Genomic DNA, 20,380 nt, shown 5'->3' on the forward strand with positions numbered 1-20,380 from the left:
TTCAAACAATGTTTGTCTCTGAGAACGAACAGAGTAACTAAACCCAAAAAAAGAGATAAAATGAAGCAAGCCAAAATACTCTCAAAAGTTAACAAGGATTTCATTAATCTTCCTTTGTGCCATGCCCAAATAATAATAGTAATGAAGTACATCCTCGGGATTGTAACACACCCCTCCATAGACCCTCTTTCAATTATCATTAAATTACTAATCTTGGAGGATCTTTCCCTCCATTGCATATGTACCATCATACTCAATGAGCAATTTTAAATCCACGTTATTCTTGAGGTCATTGTGCCACCTCAGCGTTCTATCCCCTTGCACAGCCCTGCTGGCAAGCCAATCGGCAACGGCATTACTTTCCCAATAAGAATGGGAAAAGTTGACTTTTTCAAAATTAGCCGTTAGGGCTTTAGTTTCCATTATACTATCCTCTATAGTCCATGTACTTGGGGTTTTGTCATTGAGCATATTTATGATGTTTAAGGAATCACCTTCCATCCAAAGGTACCTGCTTCCACTTGCCACATCCAGTCTCATGGTATAAAGGATAGTAGTGGCTTCAGCTCTATGGCTGGTTGATATGCCAATAGGAATTGCAATATCATCAATAATATTACTTGTATGATCCCTTATAATTCCTCAATACCCTACTTTTCCAGGGTTTCCCTTAGCAGCCCCATCAAAATTCCCCTTAATCCATCCCCTCGGAGGAGCCTTCCATTTAACACTTGATGTTTGATCCTCCACCTTCTTTTTGGGTCCTATATTATGCATAGGATTGTCAATCAAGAAACCATCAGGAACAATTTTCTGAGATTTGAAATTTTCCTTTATTGCTTTGATGATGTTATGACCTAGAACCCATTTAGGCGTTTCTTTCTCTCTGAAAATTCTATTATTTCTTTCTTTCCAGATTCCCCACCACAAGTGAGGAAGGGTGATTTTCCATAGATAATCCACATTACTGTCCTTAGTTGGGCAGGTCCAGCTCTAAAAATAGTACTCAATTTTATTGTGATGAACCCAAGCAATATTCCAGAAGATGACGATGTAGCTCCACACATTTTGGCTATAATTGCAGTTTAAAAACAAGTGATCCTTGTTCTCCAAGTCTTTCTTGCATAGACAACAATGGTTGACCACATTTATCCCTCTTCTTTGCAAGTTGTCCTGGGTTAGAATTTTATTTTGTAATAGAATCCAATAAAAAATATTGATTTTGGGAATTAGACCTTTAATCCAGGCTTCAGACTATAATGGACCAGGTCCTTTTTCTTTAGATCTAAATATAGAGGAGACTTTGAAACTCCCATTAGCATTATTCCTCCATAACATTTTGTCCTCCTTATAGGGATATAAGCAGTAAGCATTCAACATTATCTGAAGATTATTGAAGTCTTGGCTAATGTTAGTAAGACTAACCCAACAATTATTGACCCAATAATTTTCCACATGAATACCATATAACTGCTTGCATTGATCAATATAGGTCTTGTCCTCAAAATCTTCTATCAGCAGATGGTCCAAAATCCAGGAATCTTCCCAAAATTGGATCTTCTACCTATTTCCAGCTTTCCATGAGCACCCTTCACTTAAGATATTCTTTGTACCTTGCACGGCCCCCCAAATAGCAGAAGGGGAAATAACATTGGGATACAAGAAGAAATCAGAAAGAGAAGGGGCATTATACAAATATTTATGTTTCCATAGAGAGCTCCACTCCTTATCATCATGGTGCACTCTCCATCCCTGCTTAGCAAGTAGAGCCTTGTTCATACTTCGGGTAGTCGTCAATCCTAAGCCTCCATCTCTGATCAATTTACAAATTTGGTCCCAAGCAATCAGAGCCATTCTCTTCTTTACCTCAGTAACAAACCAAAGAAAGTTTCTTTGAATTTTGTCAAGGGAATCAGCATATTTAGAGGGAATTTTGAAAAGGCTCAAAGCATAAGTAGGTATACTTTGTAGGCAAGCTTTCAGAAGATTGACTTTACTAGCTTGGCTCAATAGGTTTCCCTTCCATCCAGCAAGTTTCTTAGAAAACTTTTTGATAATATCTTCCCAAAAGGAATTAGGGGCATTAAGCCCCAAGGGGAGGCCCAGGTAAGTACAAGGAAAGGATCCTATGGAGCATCCCGGGATTTTAGCAATTTTGGGTTGTCTAGACACTGGGGTATTCACAAAGAACAAAGAACTCTTATTCCAGTTAATCCGCTGTCCTAAGGCTAAGGAGTAGAGGCTTAGAGCTTTTATCAGATTTCTAGCTTCCTTAACATCAGCTTTGCCCATAAAAATAGTGTCATCAACAAACTGACCATGGGAGTAGATAAGGGGTTGAGAAGAGGGTTGCAAGCCTTTAATATCACCATCCCGAACCAATTTCCCAATCTACCTTCCCAAGCAATCAGCCATAATGGTGAAAAGAATAGAAGATAAAGGGTCTCCCTGTCTCAAACCTCTGGAGGGATTAAAGAAAGCAAAAGAACACCCATTAACCAAAACAACAATCGAAGAGGTAGAGATGAGTTGAAGAACAATCCACACAACATTGTTATTAAAACCAAAAGCCAATAACACCTTTTCAAGGAAAGCCCACTCCACTCTATCATAGGCTTTAGCAATATCAACTTTCATAATGAAACCTTGATTGTTAGAACAAAATAAAGAGTGGATATTCTCATGCACAGCTATGACAAAGTTCAGAATTTGTCTACCTGGAAGGAAGCCATTCTGTTGTTCAGCAATGATCTCCGGAAGCACCAAGAGCAGCCTAGAAGTGAAGACCTTAGAAATGATCTTATAAAAAGAATTGCATAAACATATAGGCTTGAATTGGTCCGGGGAATTAGCACCCACCTTTTTAGGAATAAGGCAGAGAAAGGTAGAATTAATCTCTTTCAACATTCTTTTAGCCCCAAAGAATTCTTTGACAGCACAACAAACATCTTTCCCAACGAGATTCCACTCTTTCTGAAAAAGGAACATAGGAAATCCATCCGGGCCAGGAGATTTATCCCCACCTAAGGAGAAAACAACCTGATAAATTTCCTTATCATTAGGAATAGATCCTAGCATCTTTTTTTGATCTCTAGTAACCAAAGGGGGAATAACGCTAAGGATTTCCTCTTGGTTAAGAAGATCAAGATTAGGATCAGCTGTCATAAGGGAAGCAAAGAAAGAAATCAGTTCTTTCAAAATATCCTTTTCCTCAGTGATATTCCTATCACCTATTATAAGATTAGAGATGCGAGTTTTAGCCCTATGCTTCATTGTAGAAAGGTGAAAAAAACTAGTGTTTTTATCCCCTTCCTTCAACCAAACATGTCTTAACCTTTGCTTCCAATAGATTTCCTCTTTAGTGACAATATCATGATACTCAGTCAGTTTACCATTTTCTTCTCTAACCAAATTAGGAGTATACCCTTCCTTCTGTATCTTATCCTGGATAATTTTCAACTCTTCCTTAATTTTAGGTTTGATCTCAAAAATGTTCCCAAAACATCTTTTATTCCAGATTTTAGCCTCTTTTTTAACATTTTTGAGTTTAGTAGCCACTTTATAAAGAGCAGTCCCTTCAACTTCAATGTTCCACCATTCCTCCAATTTACGTTTAAAATGTGGGTGCTGCATCCACATTTTTTCAAATTTGAATGGATAGTTTTTCTTAGAATAAGCCTTAACGGCAGTAAAAATCAAAGAAAAATGCTCCGATCCCACGTTCTGGAAAGCTTCCAATTTACAAAGAAAAGCATTGGTCCAATCCAGAGATATCAAGGCCCTATCTAGACGAGCTCGAATACATTCATCGCCTATCCTTTTATTAGTCCAAGTGAACTCTATACCATGGAGATCCATATCCATAAGCCCTTCATTATTAATGAATTCCATTAAATCCAATCTCCCATCAAGCTGACTAACATTTCCTCCTTTTTCCTCTTGATTATAAAGGGGAACATTAAAATCACCCATAAAGATCCATCTACCATTTTCTTCTTTGCTCTTAATATTAGATAGAGTTTTCCAAACTTTTTTCCTAGAATTCTTAGTATTAGGGGCATACATATTGACTATGAACCACTCAGAGTTTTGGTATAAGCTAGTCATTTTAACCACCATAAAGTGATTACTTTCATTTATAACAAGACCAAGAAATAGGGATTTTTTCCTAAGTATTAGAGTTCCTCCTAAAGCCCCTTTCGAACTACTTGCCTTTAAACAGTATTCCTTGAGAGAATTGATCTTTTCAGCTCTTTCCTTCGCCATCTTTGTTTCTTGAAGCAGAAAGATATCTAGTTTATGCTCCCTACCAAAGTTACGAACAATATCCAATTTATGATTACTGTTCATCCCCCTAATATTCCATGTAATGATTTTCATTATTATTTTTAGGGGTAAAATCTAGAATAGTTGCCTGTCTTCCATCAACAATATTCTATAAGCTTTCAATTTCTCTTGTTTTCCTTGAAGATTTTTTTCCCGGTTTTTCCGGTGTCCCCACATTTGGTTTAACCTTAATCTGTTGCTCCACCTTAGAGTTCTGCTCCATTTTAATGCTTCAGGTCTCAATTCTCTTAGGAATTGAGGAGTTTTTCTTCTCAGTCTTTTTCTTCTGGCTCTGTTTCTTTAGGTCCAGCTTTTCCAAGCTTTTCTGCTCTGGTTCTGAATCATTCCAAAGAGGAATTGAGTCATTACATAGAGATGTTTCAAGAGACTAGGATTCGATATTCTGAATCTCAGCGGCATGGACTTCCCCATTTTGTTGAAACTCAAAAGTATGAACCTCCCCATTTTGCACTTCCTCCAACAACAAATCTTCCCCATTTTGCATACACTCCAAAATCAAATGTCTGCTTCTCACTTCCATAATTTCTTCTTCCTCTATTTCCTCCTATTCAGAAAACTCCTCTCATTTAATAGCATTCTTATGGTATATAACAATTTGTTTCATCAAATCAGGCAAGTGGGTTTCTTGCCCAGACAAAACAAGACCATCATCCTGCTTATTAGAATTCAAAAAATTCTTTTTTTTATTCTCAAAACTAGTTCTAGGATTAAGATTATTTGCTTTTTCATTCTGACCATTAGATTTTGGTTTGAATTTTTTCCTCCTTCTTCTTGTCCTCTTTAACAACCGTAGTTTGATTTTTTCTATTGGTAGGACAGTTTTTGACCCAATGACCTTGTTTTTTACAAGCAAAACAAGTATTTGGAAGATCCTCATAGGTAACTTCTCGAGTCCTTTTCCCAAGTTTTGAAAATATTTCCACCTTATTAGGGAGGTTATTCAGGTTGGCCACTTTCACATATAACCTAGCACTATTCAGTTTTGATTTCGCTGTCGTAGCCTAATCAACAACAATAAGTTCCCCAGAGGGTCTCGCTATTCCCTTAAAAATGTCTTCATGCCAGTATTCTAAGGGGAGGCCCGACAATCTCACCCAGATCGGAGTAGTTAAGAAAAAAGCATCAGATAGATCCATATTAGGCTCCCATTTCTTAACCATGAGGGTGCTTTTGCCAAACATCCATGGTCCTCCACATAGAACCATATTCATATCCTCCTTACAATTGAAAACAAAAGACAGGAATCCGTTCGCCATAGGGGCTATATCAACTTGACTGCGGATCACCCACTTCCGTTTCAACATATTTTTCAAGGTATCAATATTTGGTCTAGCCCCCAAGAATTTGCCAACCAGAGTGTAATCCATTGAAGTAACAGAAAAATCAACAATCTGATCGGGAATATAAATTTGAAACTCACCTTTTTCCCAACAGGATTTCGACGTTATTGGAGGGAAAGAAGATTTTCCTCCAGGTTTCCTTCCGAATAACGAGACCCACTCCCTTTGATCTTCCGCTCTGTTCTGCTAGTTTTTTGCTTTATTATCTCGAGAAGCCTCCACATTCAGAAAATTAGCTTGATCGGGAGCTTGATAAGCCACGTGAAGTCTAGGTGAAAGACCCGAAAGGGAATTTCGGACCCCACAAGTCCCCAATTCATCCACCTTTGCATGCTTTGCTCGGGAATCTGTGATGCAGTCGCTTGTCCCACTTGGGTCCGTTCCCCCTGCAAGATTCTCCCCTTCCAAATTCCCGCCCATCTATTCGCCAGCCAATTCAAAAACACTGAACTTCATTTCTCCAATTTTCCTTTTTACAGTAAGTTAGTTGGGGGCTGCTTTTTTGGTTTGCAATATTTGGACTTAGGGCGTCTTGTCGAGAGCTTTCCGACAAACTGTTATATATGGCTTTCTGAGTTTGATAGGATATTTATTTTAATGTTGAAAGATCAACTTGTTTGAATAATGTGACTTTAAAATTAAGAAGGGTAATTAATAAGTCACTTCATCTTACAAAGTTATATTATTCCCTTAAGTGGGAAAAAGACAATTAAAAGGGAAAAAAATCAGAAATGAAGAGACATGCAAGGGAATATGATGATTCATCTTGTTGAGCTTAAAAGGGGCAGATGGAGCTTATTTGTCAGCATGCTTGGATTTGGATAATGTTTCATATTTCTCTTTGAGACAAGGGGAAGCTTTGACTTTTAGTTTTCCAAAACCTGAGGATGGAAACCTTCAGGCTCTTCTTAGTTAATCGAATGCCAACTTGGTTCAGCTTGGAGTGGTTTTGGGACAGAACTCACCATTGTGCTTACATGTTCTTTTTGAGCTTTCCAGTCTGGCTGTGTAACTGTTTTTAAGATTGGATATTTGGTGTTAGTTATGGTATTGTTGATGTATAATGCAATAATGTATTCTGAAGAATTTATATGGGCTTTTTTTGGTCATGTTATTATATCACTGGTTATTATACTAAAATAGAAGCTCTAAAGTTATTTTAGAACTGCATATTTTAAATAACATCTACTGATTCATTTACAGGTTTATACTACTGGTTTTATTTGTATGACCTATATGTTGTGTTCTGAAGCTTGTTTTTGAGATAAGTTTGGGAGAATATCCATTAGGGATATTACAGTGGTATCAAAGCATCAAACCTCCCATCATGTTGGGTATAGTCAGTGGTTTCCTCAAAAACAAGTTACAAATTTACAAGTGGAGTAATAAGTATTTGCAGTTTTGAGGGTACTTAAGTGTGAGATTAATATTTTACAAGATGGTTCAATGAACATATGCATCTGAAGAGAACACAAGGTGCCGTAAGATATTATTGGTGAAGGCTACAATAAATGCATATGAAATAATTAATGGGTGTTGTTCTGGGAGACGCCTGTCTGCTGGGTTTAATCAAGAATTTAGAAATATTGATTAATGACAGTCTCTAGACCTGTGTTTTGAAGTGAATTAATGGCAGCCACACTCTCTTTGTGAGTAGTGTGAGATTTCAATAGCAATTTCAATCACTAACTTAGCTGCCAAGCTGGATTCCTTTCATCATGGCTGTAATATCAATTTGGATGTCAATTTGAATACATTTTGTTGCTACAGGATTCAATAAATATTTAATTTCTTACTTTATGCATAGCATTTGACATTGTAGATTGTTTGAATTAAATGTCGAGGAATAAGAATGCACACCAAATGTTAGATGTAATGCCATATTTAAATTTCTCAATCAGCTTATTAGATTGCATGCCAAGTATTTGTGAAAATGTCCATTGGCTGTAGGTTCACATGGTATATGTAGAAATCATATGTATGCATTCAAAAGAACATAAAGGATTGCATTTGCAATTTAGTTCTTTGGCTAGATATCTTATTAATCATTTGCAAGCATTTAAACTTCATTTGAAACCATTCCAAGCAAGCAAAAAAGAACCTGAAAATAAAAGACAGCAAGATAGAGCTTGCATGCATAGTGTTTGATAGAATGTCATATATCTGAAAAGTGCGGCAATTTAGTGTTTGTCAAAGTTAGAACCAGCAGTGGTTCCTACAATGGGATCAGAGAAGCTTCCTACCATCCTGCAGGGGAGGTATCTACATACAGAATAGAGGGTTTGTGTAAATGATGGGTTAAACAAGGTCAATCAAATCCATATAGGGTCTTACGCCGGAGCTTAGTCGTGCTATAGAAGCCTGCAATAATGCTTGTGAGAATTATAATTGAGATTTATCAGGGCTGTTACAACACCCAGTGATTTTGGATTCCTAGTTTGTGAAGAAAGAAAGAAATGTTTTTCATTTCAATGATTTCTATCATGAAAAAAAAACCAGTGGAAGAGAAAGAAGATATGGAGGTTGAGCCTTTGCTTAGTGGGGCAGCCACTAGTTCTTACACACATGGAAGGGAAACCTTTCTTGAAGTCATGAGGTCATGTCTGATTTGTTTGAGGACAGCTGCATTGAGTCTCATCATTTCCAGGAGACAAGGGCTCGTGATAATGGGAATGTTGATAACATTGTAGCCACCATGGATGGCAACCCTACATCAGTAGTCAACAACGAAGTTATTAATGTTATAGATTCTGATTTTTATGACAGCTGTCCTATGTTTGAGCCTACTGATGTTGTTGATGATAGGGTGGGTGTGAAGATATTGTTGATGCCACCTTGAGTTTTGACTCACATATAGGAGTTTCACTTTTGAGGATCGTGTGGAAAATATGAGCTCTAATAGCTCTGATTTTTATGACAGCTGTCATAATGGTGATTCTATGCAAGAGTTAGCAGCCTTTCCATGTGTGGGAGATGGTTGGATGGAGTTTCCCAAAGTTGACACTCATGATCCGGGTGCTAGAAATGATTTATATGATATAGATTCATTTTGTAATGATTCTGATTTTCAGGACAGCAATGAGAGGTGTTTGCATTAGCATGAGATATCAGAGGGTTTACATATAGAGGATGTTGGTAGTCTGGATTTGGGTACTAGTAATGTTATTTATGAGGAAGAGTCTTGTTGTGGTGAGTGTGATCTTTCATATGAGACTTTGGGAAGTGAATTAAAGAATTAATTAGTTGATGATAGGTCCTAGGATCATGACTTACAGAGGCTTGTAGTTACATGGGAGGTGGTAGTGTGCGAGGAGTCTGTTATAGCAGCAGCTTCTACTCTTTCAGATGAGCCATTCATTGAGGTACCTAGCAGCAATATCTTTGTTTTCGATATGTGTGAGAATGATAGTGCACATGATGGTATTGATCATGAGGTGGGCATATTGGATACAACTTCCTATCATAGTGCAGATTGTTGATCAAAGAGCTTACATGGGAGTTTGAGCATTCAGAGACATCATGTGGTTGTGTAATTCAAGGTGAGTGATAATCAAATTGCTATAGCCATCGAGCATTATGATGTTGCCCGCCAGATGTTAGCCATACTTGATTGGGGTGCTCCTATGTCAGATGAGCACAATGATAGAAGCCTTTCCCTGACAGACTTCCATTCACTTCGAGAAGCTATTGGTATATTGAAACACAATTACCTACAGTTATTGGCTGATAGAGATTACCTTCTCAAGTCAAGTTGCACTTGTTATGATGCCTTGATGGGAAAGGAGGAGACTTTGGGAAGCGAATTAGAGAATTCATTAGATGATGACAGGTCCTAGGATCATGACTTATAGAGGCTTGCAGTTACATGAGAGGTGGAAGTGTGTGAGGAGTCTGTTATAGCAGCTGTGTGAGGAGTCTGTTATAGCAGCTTCTACTCATTCAGATGAGCCATTAACTGAGGTACCTAGCAGCAATACCTCGGTTTTTAATATGCGCAAGAATGATAGTGCACATGATGATGTTGATCATGAGGTGAGCATATTGGATACAACTTCCTATCATAGTGCAGATTGTGGATCATAGAGCTTACATGGGCATCTGAGTGTTCAGAGACATCATGTGGTTGGGCAATTCAAGGTGAGTGATAATCAAATTGCTATAGCCATTGAGCATTATGATGTTGCTCGTCAGATGTTAGCCATACTTGATTGGGGTGCTCTGGTGCAAGAGCACCTAGGGATTGCCTAAGCAATCTAATGTTTCATGTTTTTATTGTGTGGGTGTGAGCCTTAGGGTATTTTGCATGTGTTGGATATAAGGTCATGTTGACCATAGTGGTAATACAATGGGAATTTTGTTCATAGGGTCTTAGAACCTTTTACTAGGAGCAATTAGGGGCTAGCAAGTTGTAAAGCCCTCTGATTGGCCCAAAGCATGATGATGATGTCATCATGAGGTCAATAGGGACTAGGAAGGGTTAGGGTGAGTTTTTACCTTAGTTGAGTTTTGTGGTTAAGTTTGGGAAGAGATGGAGGGCATTTGACTAAATTGGGGAAGAGTTGCTACAAGACGTAAAAGTTGCATTGTGCAACTTCACAACTTTTTAAAAGTTGGTTGAGCAACTTTTGTCCAGAAAGTTGCAAATGACAAGACTTTTGGAGAGGAGTCCTAAGGGGTAAATTACCACCCAACCACCTTATATAAGGCATGACAAGACCTATGGCCAGGGCTGGATGCTCATTTTAGAGTTTTTATGCAATCAACATTTGAAAGCAAATTGTATGCAATTTCTTTGTTATTGATGACAGTTGGTAGTTAGAAGTTCAAGATTCATACTGTCACTTGTGCATCCTTTGAATGACATGTTTTATTGATCTTGCGTTGGTAGATAGAGATTTTGATCATTTTGGTTGCCATCTGTAATTGTTTTGGTTTTACACTGTCATTGGTTTTGCCCAGGTAGTTGTTGAAGACGGAGCTCTAACTCACTTTCCTACAATCCATTCTGTACAACCTTTGGGGAATAGTGAATAGACTCCATGTACATAATGTGTACAAAAGCAAGGGCCCTTAAATGTAGAGAAAGTATTTTAAGGTCTTGTCCTAGGCGAGCCTGTAGTGAGTCTGGCTAGGGAAGACCATATAGAAATTAACATTTGTTGTAGAGGAGCAAAGCTAGAGTCCAAATTCCTTTTATGTTAGAAGGAAGTCTTACCATCATTCCATGAAGTGAAGAGGATCATACCAATCCTAGAACAAACCTAAAACAATACGGATTGTTGAAGTAGCTCGTGAAGCCTAAAAAGCCTAATTTTCACCTAATTTGGGTTAGGGCAATGGATGGAAGGATATGACCTCAAGACCCCAAAAATATTTAAAGGGCTGACTAATGAACCAAGAAACCTAGAAAAGATTGCAGGGTTCTTTTGGAAGGCATAGGAGAAAAACCCTATTTTCTCACTATAGGAGACCTAATCGGGGCTACTGGCCTTTTAGGCCTATTTGTGAAGAAATGAAGAAATCAAATGGTAAGATGAAATTGATGGAACTTCTAACACACCTAGTTGGTTGAGTTGAAGAGTTTGACAATACCTGCACACCTCTGCAAGGCCTAATTAAAGATTTGGAGGTTGAGAGCCTTTATGTTGCTTTAAGGGCTATGGTGAATGAAGTGAGAATGCATACATTTTTGACTTGGTTGAGGAGTCTTTCTTGTTAATTGGGTTGGCTAGAGAGACCAAGAGATCCTTAGGCAATTAAGGTCCTATAGGTGACAAGTGGTGTGGGAGAAACACCCGAAGAGTCTTGTAAGAAGACCAAGAGCATGAATCAGTGATTGATTCATCCAAATTCCCTGTCAGAGTGGTATCAGAGCCTCAAAAGATTAGGCTTGTGGATAAATGTTTCATACTGAAGAACTAGTAGGAGAAACTACAATGGTGACCAATGCATAATTGACTAAGAAGGTGAATGAGCTGAATGGAAAACAACATTCAAGACCATAGAAGGGTTGTATGCTTGGAGAGTTATGTCATTTGGACTTACAAATGCCCCTAGCACATTCATGAGCTTAATGAATGAAGTGCTTAGGGACTACATTGCCAGGTTTGTAGTAATGTACCTAGATGACATACTCATTTTTAGCAAAACCAAGGAGGAACATATGAAACACTTGGAGATTGCGCTTAAAAGATTGTAGAAATAGAAGTTGTCTATCAACTTGGTAAAGTGTGAATTCCTCAAGCAAGAACTTGTATACTTAGGATTTGTAGTACTACAAGGTTCATTGAAGATGGACCCAACCAAGGTGGAGGCTATCTTGAATTGACCAACACCAACCAGAGGGATAGAGGTAAGGAGTTTCCATGGGTTAGCTCAATTCTATAGAAAGTTTATAAGGAACTTTAGTGGTATTTGTGCACCAGTGTGAGACAACATCAAAGGTTGATAGAAGACCAAGTTCAAATGGACTCTTGAGGCAGGTAGAGCCTTTGAAAGATTGAAACAAGAAGTGGCTACCCAACCTATCCTATTGTTGCCTAGCTTTGACAAATTATTCACATTGGAGTGTGACGCAAGTGGGATTGCAGTAGGAGTACTAAGCCAAGAAGGAAAACCCATAGCTTTCTTCAGTGAGAAGCTCAATGAGGCCAAAAAGAACTCTTCTTATGACTTGGAGTTATATGCTCTAGTGCAGTCATTGAGGAAGTGGAGACATTACCTCCTACCTAAGGAATTTGTGGTGTTCACTGATAACCAAGCACTTAGTTACATTAACACTTGGGAGAATTTGAGCAATAGACACTTAAAGTGGATGGAATACCCACAAGCTTTCACATTCACTATTAAGCACAAGAAGGGACAACTGAATAAGGTGGCAGATGCACTACGCAAAAGAATGTTGATAGTACAAGAGGTGCAATTGCAAAGCATTGGCATAGAAAGTTTCAAGGGCCTCTATAAGGATGATGAAGATTTCTCTGAAGCATATAAGGTATGTTTTGATTTTCAAAATCATTTTCATAGACAGTTCTTTGAATGTACTCTGCAAAGTGGATTGTTGTTTAAGGGGAATCAGTTATGTGTTCCTCAGGGTTCAATGAGAGAGAACCTCATTCAAGAGAAGCACAATGGCAGTCTTAGGGGCCATTTTGGTATTAATAAAACACTGGAGTTGGTTCAGAGGTTCTATTATTGGCCCAAGTTGCCAAGTGATGTCAGAAGGTATGTAGAGCAATGTGTGGTGTGTATGAAAACAAAAGAGGGAGCCAGTAATGCAGCTTTGTATCAACCCCTACCTATTCCTAACAGGTCATGGGAGTGCATTAGCATGGACTTTGTGGTAGGTCTTCCTAAGACTAAAACAGGGTTGGACACCATCTATGTGATGGTAGATAGGTTTAGCAAGATGAGTCATTTTATCCCTTGTAAAACCACTCATGATGTTAGCGACATTGCTCATTTATTTTTCAAAGAGATTGTAAGAATCCATGGATTACCCCTAAGCATAGTCTCTGACAAAGATGTGAAGTTCATGAGTCACTTTTGGAAGACTCTATAGAGTAGGCTAGGAACTAATCTATCATTTGGTTCAGCTTACCATCCTCAAATTGATAGTCAAACTGAGGTGATCAATAGAGTGTTAGGTAACCTTCTAAGATGCCTAACCAAGGAGTATGGATAGACATGGGACTTGATCATTCATCAAGTTGAATATGCTTACAATGATAGTGTGAATAGGACAATAGGGAGAAGTCATTTTGAGATTGTGTATGTTATGCACCCAAGAGGTGTGTGTGAACTCAGGGATCTAGGAGATATGGAGTATAGAAGTGGACATGCAAAAGATTTCTCTCAGACCACGAAAGAGATACAAGAACAAGTGAAGAAGATTATAACAGAGGCCACTCATAAATTGAAGACCAAGGTAGACATGTTAAGAAAGGATTTATAGTTTGGAGTAGGAGACTATGTTATGGTTCACTTAAACTAATCTAGACTACAGAAAGGATTACCAACAATGTTCCAAATGAAGAGAGTGGGTCCATGTAAGGTGTTAGCAAAATATGGATAGAATGCCTACAAGGTAGAGCTTCCTATAGATCTGAACATTTCACCAATGTTCAATGTGACTGATCTGGTCAAATATAAAGGACCACAATCAGAGGTAAGTCAAAATAGCAAGGAATACTGGAAGATGTTAGTACTACAACCTTACCTCCCAAGGTGAACCAACAAGTTGAAAGTGGAATCCAGGGTAAGGAAGGCTACTAGGCACAAGATTTGCATGGAGCACCTAATCCAGTGGAAAGTACAACCAGAAGGTAAAACTACATGGGTAGAGGAAGCAAATTTCAAAAAGCTTGACATTGATATGTCTCTAATTTCTCCTCATTTTCCTTGAAGGTTGTGCAAAGGGGGAGAATGGTCCAGGAGCACCTAGGGATTGCCTAGGCAATCCAATGTTTCATGTTTTTATTGTGAGTGTGAGCCTTAGGGCCGTTTGGATGCGTTGGATATAATGTCATGTTGACTATAGTGGTAGTACAATGGGGATTTTGTTCATATGGTCTTAGAGCCTTTTACTAGGAGCAATTAGGGGCTAGCAAGTTGTAAAGCCCTCTGATTGGCCCAAAGCGTGATGATGACATCATCATGAGGTCAATAGGGAATAGGAAGGTTAGGGTGAGGTTTTTACCTTAGTTGAGGTTTGTGGTTAAGTTTGGGAAGAGATGGAGGTCATTTGACTAAATTGGGGAAAAGTTGCTAAAAGATGTAAAAGTTGCATTGTGCAACTTTGTAACTTTAAAAAGTTGCATGAGCAACTTTTGTCAAGAAAGTTGCAAATTGATAGAGAGGAGTCCTAAGGGGTAAATTACCACCCAACCACCCTATATAAGGCATGACAAGACCTATGGGCAAGGTTGGATGCTCATTGTAGAGTGTTTTTGCAATCAACATTTGGATGCAAATTGTATGCAATTTCTTTGTTATTGATGACAATAGGTAGTTAGAAGTTCAAGATTCATACTGTCACCTGTGCATCCTTTGAATGACATGTTTTATTGTTAATGTGTTGGTAGATAGAGATTTTGATCATTTTGGGTGCCTTTTGTAAAATTGTTTTGGTTTTATACTGTCACTGGTTCTGCCCAGGCAATTGTTGAAGATGGAGCTCTAACTCACTTTCCCACTGTCCATTCCGTACGGCCTCTTGGGAATAGTGAGTAGACTTCATGTACATAATGTGTACAGAAGGAAGGCCTCTCAAATGTAGAGGAAGTATTTTTAAGGTTTTGCCCTAGGCGAGCCTGTGGTGAGTCTAGCTAGGGAAGACCATATAGAAATCAACATTTCTTGCAGAGGAGCAAAGCTAGAGTCCAAATTCCTTTTGGACATGGAAGAAGGAAGTCTTACCATCATTCCATGAAGTGGAGAGGATCATACCAATACTAGAACAAGCCTAAAACAATATTGATTGTTGAAGTAGCCTGTGAAGCCTAAAAAGCCTAATTTTCACCTAATTTGGGTTAGGGCAATGGATGGAAGGATATGACCTCAAGACCCCAAAAATCTTTAAAGGGATGACTAATGAACCAAGAAACCTAGAAAAGATTGCAGGGTTCATTTGGAAGGCATAGGAGAAAAACCCTATTTTCTCATTATAGGAGACATAATTGAGGCTACTATAGCCTTTTAGGGCTATTTGTGAAGAAATGAAGAAATTGGATGGAAAGATGAAACTGATGGAATTTCTAACACACCTAGTTGGTTGAGTTGAAGAGTTTGACAATACCTCCAGACTTTTGCAAGGCCTAATTCAAGATTTGGAGGTTGAGAGCCTTTATGTTGCTTTAAGGGCTATGGTGAATGAAGTGAGAATGGATCAAGTTTTGACTTGATTGAGGAATCTTTCTTGGTAGTTGGGTTGGCTAGAAAGACTAGGGGGTCCTTAGGCAATTAAGGTCCTATAGGTTACAAGTGGTGTGGGAGAGCACCCTAAGAGTCTTGTAAGAAGATCCAAAGCATGAATCAATGATTGATTCATCCAACCTCCCTATCATTCTCCTATGTCAGATGAGCATGGTGATAGAAGCCTTTCCCTGATAGAGTTTCGTTCACTTTGAGAAGATATTGGCATAATGAAACATAATTACATACATTTATCGGCTGACAAAGATTACCTTCTCAAGTTGGGTTGCACTTGTTACGATGCCTTGATGGGAAAGAAAGAGACTTTGAGAATTGAATTAGAGAATTCATTAGTTTATGATAGGTCCTAGGATCATGACTTATAGAGGTTTGCAGTTGCATGGGAGGTGGTAGTGTTTAGGGAGTCTGTTATAGCGGCAGCTTCTACTATTTCAGATGAGCCATTCATTGAGGTACCTAGCAGCAATACCTCTTTTTTGATGTGTGTGAGAATGCTAGTGCACATGATGATATTGATCTTGAGGTGAGCATATTGGATACAACTTCCTATCATAATGTGGATTGTGGATCAAAGAGCTTACATGGGAGTTTGAGCATTCAGAGACATCATGTGGTTGGACAATTCAAGGTGAGTGATAATAAAAGTATTATAGCCATTGAGCATTATGATGTTGCCCTTCAAATGTTAGTCATACTTGATTGGGGTGCTCCTATGTCAGACGAGCACAGTGATAGAAGCCTTTCCATGACAGAGTTCCATTCACTTCGAGAAGCTATTGGTATAATGAAACATAATTACCTACAATTATTGGCTGACAGAGATTACCTTCTCAAGTCAGATTGCACTTGTTATGATGCCTTGATGGGAAAGGAGGAGGAGGTAGTTGAGGTCACTCATGAGCTTAAGGCAACTTCAAAGATATTGGAGACCACCTAGTTGGCTCTTTAGGAGTCACAACTTGAGTTGGATGAAGTTGTTGTAGAGTTGAGTATAACCTTCACCAGCTACAAATTCAATTCATCTTCCTACAATGGCAGTGGGTGACGAGTTAGTACCCACGGGTTGTAGTGAGGATGTGTCTACATCTGTCACTGATTTAGATGCAATGGATTCAGCTGGGATGAGTACTTTGATCGAGAGTTGCAGAGAGCTTGTTGTTGTATCTGGCTCTCCAATAGTTAGCACATTGACAAATGATGCGGGATGGGTTATTGAGAGTCCTTGTGAGGTAGAGGTGGATCTGTCAATGAGTTGTGTGATAGTTCTTGGCACTACTCCATCTTCTTCATAGAACATATGTAGAGTATCATCTGGTTGTGAGGTTGATTCTCATGTTGGGTTGCTTCCCTCTAGAAGCAATCCTATTAGTTCATCCCATGCAATTGATTATGTTTGAAAGATTGTTGAGCCTCAAAGATGGAGGAATCAATTGAGGGTTTCAAGGGAGAAGGTTTATTCAACCTTGTCTCATTTTGATTGCACACATAAATATGTTGAGTACTTGCTTTGGACAGCCGAATTTGAGGAGAGGCAGTATGGTGCTGAGGCTGGTACTCATATTTGTAATTTGAGGTTCATCTAGAAGGCATTGGAGGCACTTAAATCAGAATATCTCCAATTGTTTCATGATAGAGTGCAATTGGGTATGCAGAGAGGTTTGGTTGGGCATCTACCTAGTCAGTTGTTCAGGGTCAAAGATTGAAGCCATCTTCTAATACTCGAGTAATCAGTGATGAGCCACTGATAGAGATCAAAGCCTTTTACTGTAACTACATAGCGAAGAGCGCACATCATTTCTCTTTGATCCACAGGTAGAGGACTTGATTATGCCTTTTAAGTGGATGGGTTACGAGATCATAGTTAGTGGGAGACAACTTGTAGAGTCAATGCATCCATGTTGTGATCAAATACCCTTGGGAGTTCTAATCTTTGTAGTACAATTGGGTCCCACACCCACAGGGGATCGGTAGAATGTAGAGGGAGATTTGGTCTAACCAATGTGCCCATATATCCTTACTTCCTCATGTTGAATGGATGTGAATTACATTTACTTTGGAGTCAGGTGGTGACAGTGTTAGCACCACAGATTGGATGGGTCCCATCGAGTTGTTACACCATATGCAGCATGGTGGCATTGGGATCAGATTAGTGAGACTTGAAACTCGGTTTGTTCTTTTCAGTCGGCTTTGCTTTAGGATTTGGGATCCAAACACATCTGGTTGGACACTCTTCAGGGTGCAATGGGGTCCTCCACATGCATTAGTTGCATGAAAAAGTGGTAAGTTATTTATGATAGCTCCAGTAGTGTTTTCTTCATTGGAATCTATGTCAGATACATGAAAAACTCAATTTTAACACTTGAATTGTCCTTCAAAGATTGCTTTGCTAGGATAAGTAGTTTTCTACTTTTAGTATATGAAATCAGGCTGTGCGTTTAGAGTCAATAGCCTTTGCAATTTGATTCCCATTCCCTATTTACAGAGAACGGAAATAATGTTTTGGATGTAGATAAATTAAAAAACTCTTCATTCGAGTACTTCTAGTCTTTCATATAGCCATTATAGGTTCTGATTTGTAACATGGCCGTAGAGGATATGAGCCTCTTGATTTGCAGGTCATTTTAAATTCTTTGGATCTTTTTCATGTTATTATTGTGTTTATGTTTATTTACAGAAAATGCATATTCTTCTTGTGCAGATTTATGCAGGATCATTTTTTGTGATTCCATTAACCCGTTGGTTCCTCATTCAAAAGAAAAATGCAGACATTGACAAGAGAAATCGTGCAAGACAACAGCGAGCTCTTGCACTCCAGGCACCTGACCCATCTCTCAGATGGAAGGTATAGGTTGTATATATGATACAATGCTTGTAGAAATACTGGAAAGTGGTTTCCTTTTTCTCAAACAGTATTATTTAGAAGTTTCTGGTTAAAATATTTTTTAAACTGAACAAGATTGCATTTTGTCAATCCATTTGTATACTAGGCTCTAGAGTGATTGGATAACTCTGCCAGCATTCAGTAATTTTGTTTCATTTTTTTATGAAATTCATAGATTGAAAGTGCTCGAGATATGGCAGAACAAACAGTTATTGGGCAAGATCGCATTATATACAGTACCGAGAAAGATGTTTCAGAACAAAATTATGATTCCAAAGATTGGGAACGCCGATTCCGGGAGCTGGAAAGATCAGATTAACTGTGTAGATTACTAATACTTGAGTTATTTTTATAGATAACTAACTTGAGGACCAAACTTCTGTATTTATGTATTTATAGCATCATCATATCATTTTTTTTCATCCTCATTAACAATATTTTTTCCATACTTTCCTCACGGTATAGTTTTCTGGTACTTCATATCTGTTATAGTGTTTGATTGTCTGGTTTTCAGATTCTTTTGAACTCCATTGTAATGTTGAACAATGAAAATGGATGATAACAATCTACATCATCATTTGCAATCAGTTACCCTTTCTGATAAGAGTTAGGAATTTGTAATGAGGTATGATACAGAGAAAGTTGAACATCTGAAGTGATATATTAGGAAATTGTTGTGTAGAGAACATTACACAACTTGAAATAGTTTTACGAAAGAGTCTATTATGCATTTGGAAAAAGATCCGCTATTCTGACGACGTATCCAACTAGTGGAAATCACCATTGAAAAGATGTTTCCACAGTAAACTGGACAAATGAGCTTATGCAGTCTACAACATTTGATGTGGAGCTCAATTCTGAATCTAGACAGAGGTCTCAAAACTTTCCTTAATCTGATATCGATGATTAATAATTAAACATATTATCTTATAGAATTGGTATCATTGTAATCAAATGAGAAAAATTGATAATGACAAATGTAGAACAGTAAGTTGAAAAGCGTAACAATATTGCTCCGGTGTCGATGAAAGGTGAAAAGAATAGCAATTTGCTCCTGTGTCTGTGAAAGTATATCGTTTTTTATTCTGAAGCATGTAATATTACAATGGTGCTGATTACATAAATGCTGTAAACCTTTTCTTTCTGTTCCAACATGTATAGAAATGTAATGGACTTTCGAATTAGTGTACACATTCCAACATATATAAAAGGTATATATATTAGACACATGTTCCAACACACACACATATATGTGTGTGTTGGAACATGTGTCTAATATATATATATATATATATATATAGAATGGATGTTTGAACTAGTGTATGTAATAAAATAATTTGTACAATAAAAGATACAATAGGAAATGTGTTATAAATATGAGATAATAATATGTTTTTTCAAGAGGAACCATCTAATCAACTTCAAGGGGATACTTTAGTAATCTTTTAATAAGAATTCAATATGCAGTGTGATGAAATAAGACTCGATGCATCTTATATGTATGCCTAATTTATCACCAAGGCCAAACTCAATATGATCATATAGGCCTAAGTTCAGCATGACTAAATAACAATGTAATAATGTTAGCATAACTCAATTGAAGTGAAAGATAGTTATAAGTTGATATGCACACTCAGGGCTAGGGATATAACATTGCCCTTCTCTTTATAAAAGTATTATCCTCAATGCTAACTACTTGTTTTTTGGGTTCTTGTTCTTTCTCATATTCTCTCTCTCTATATTTATAAAAGTATTAACCTCAATGCTAACTTCTTGTTTTTTGGGTTCTTGTTCTTTCTCATATTCTTTCTCTTTATATTTTTCTCTTTTGCTGCTTGTTTCTCTCTTTGTGTTTCTCCTTGTACTTGTTCTTTTATAT

The 20,380-nt window shown here is 37.9% G+C and overlaps 1 protein-coding gene across 1 annotated transcript in view; it reads left to right on the forward strand.

Annotated features, from left to right (window-relative positions):
• LOC149542678 (uncharacterized protein At5g03900, chloroplastic-like) overlaps positions 1 to 19,509 on the forward strand; it is a 219,102-nt gene extending 199,593 nt beyond the window's left edge. The window contains exons 12-13 of the mRNA XM_089797557.1: positions 18,319 to 18,462; positions 18,677 to 19,509. Coding sequence (XP_089653683.1) covers positions 18,319 to 18,462; positions 18,677 to 18,820 — 288 coding nt within the window. The 3' untranslated portion in view covers positions 18,821 to 19,509. The remainder of the gene's footprint in view (positions 1 to 18,318; positions 18,463 to 18,676) is intronic.
• The last annotated feature ends 871 nt before the right edge of the window (positions 19,510 to 20,380 follow it).

Source organism: Cupressus sempervirens, chromosome 8 (assembly GCF_028749045.1).
Source record: "Cupressus sempervirens isolate cs-2001-9-10 chromosome 8, ASM2874904v1, whole genome shotgun sequence".
In the NCBI taxonomy this organism is placed as follows: domain Eukaryota; kingdom Viridiplantae; phylum Streptophyta; class Pinopsida; order Cupressales; family Cupressaceae; genus Cupressus; species Cupressus sempervirens.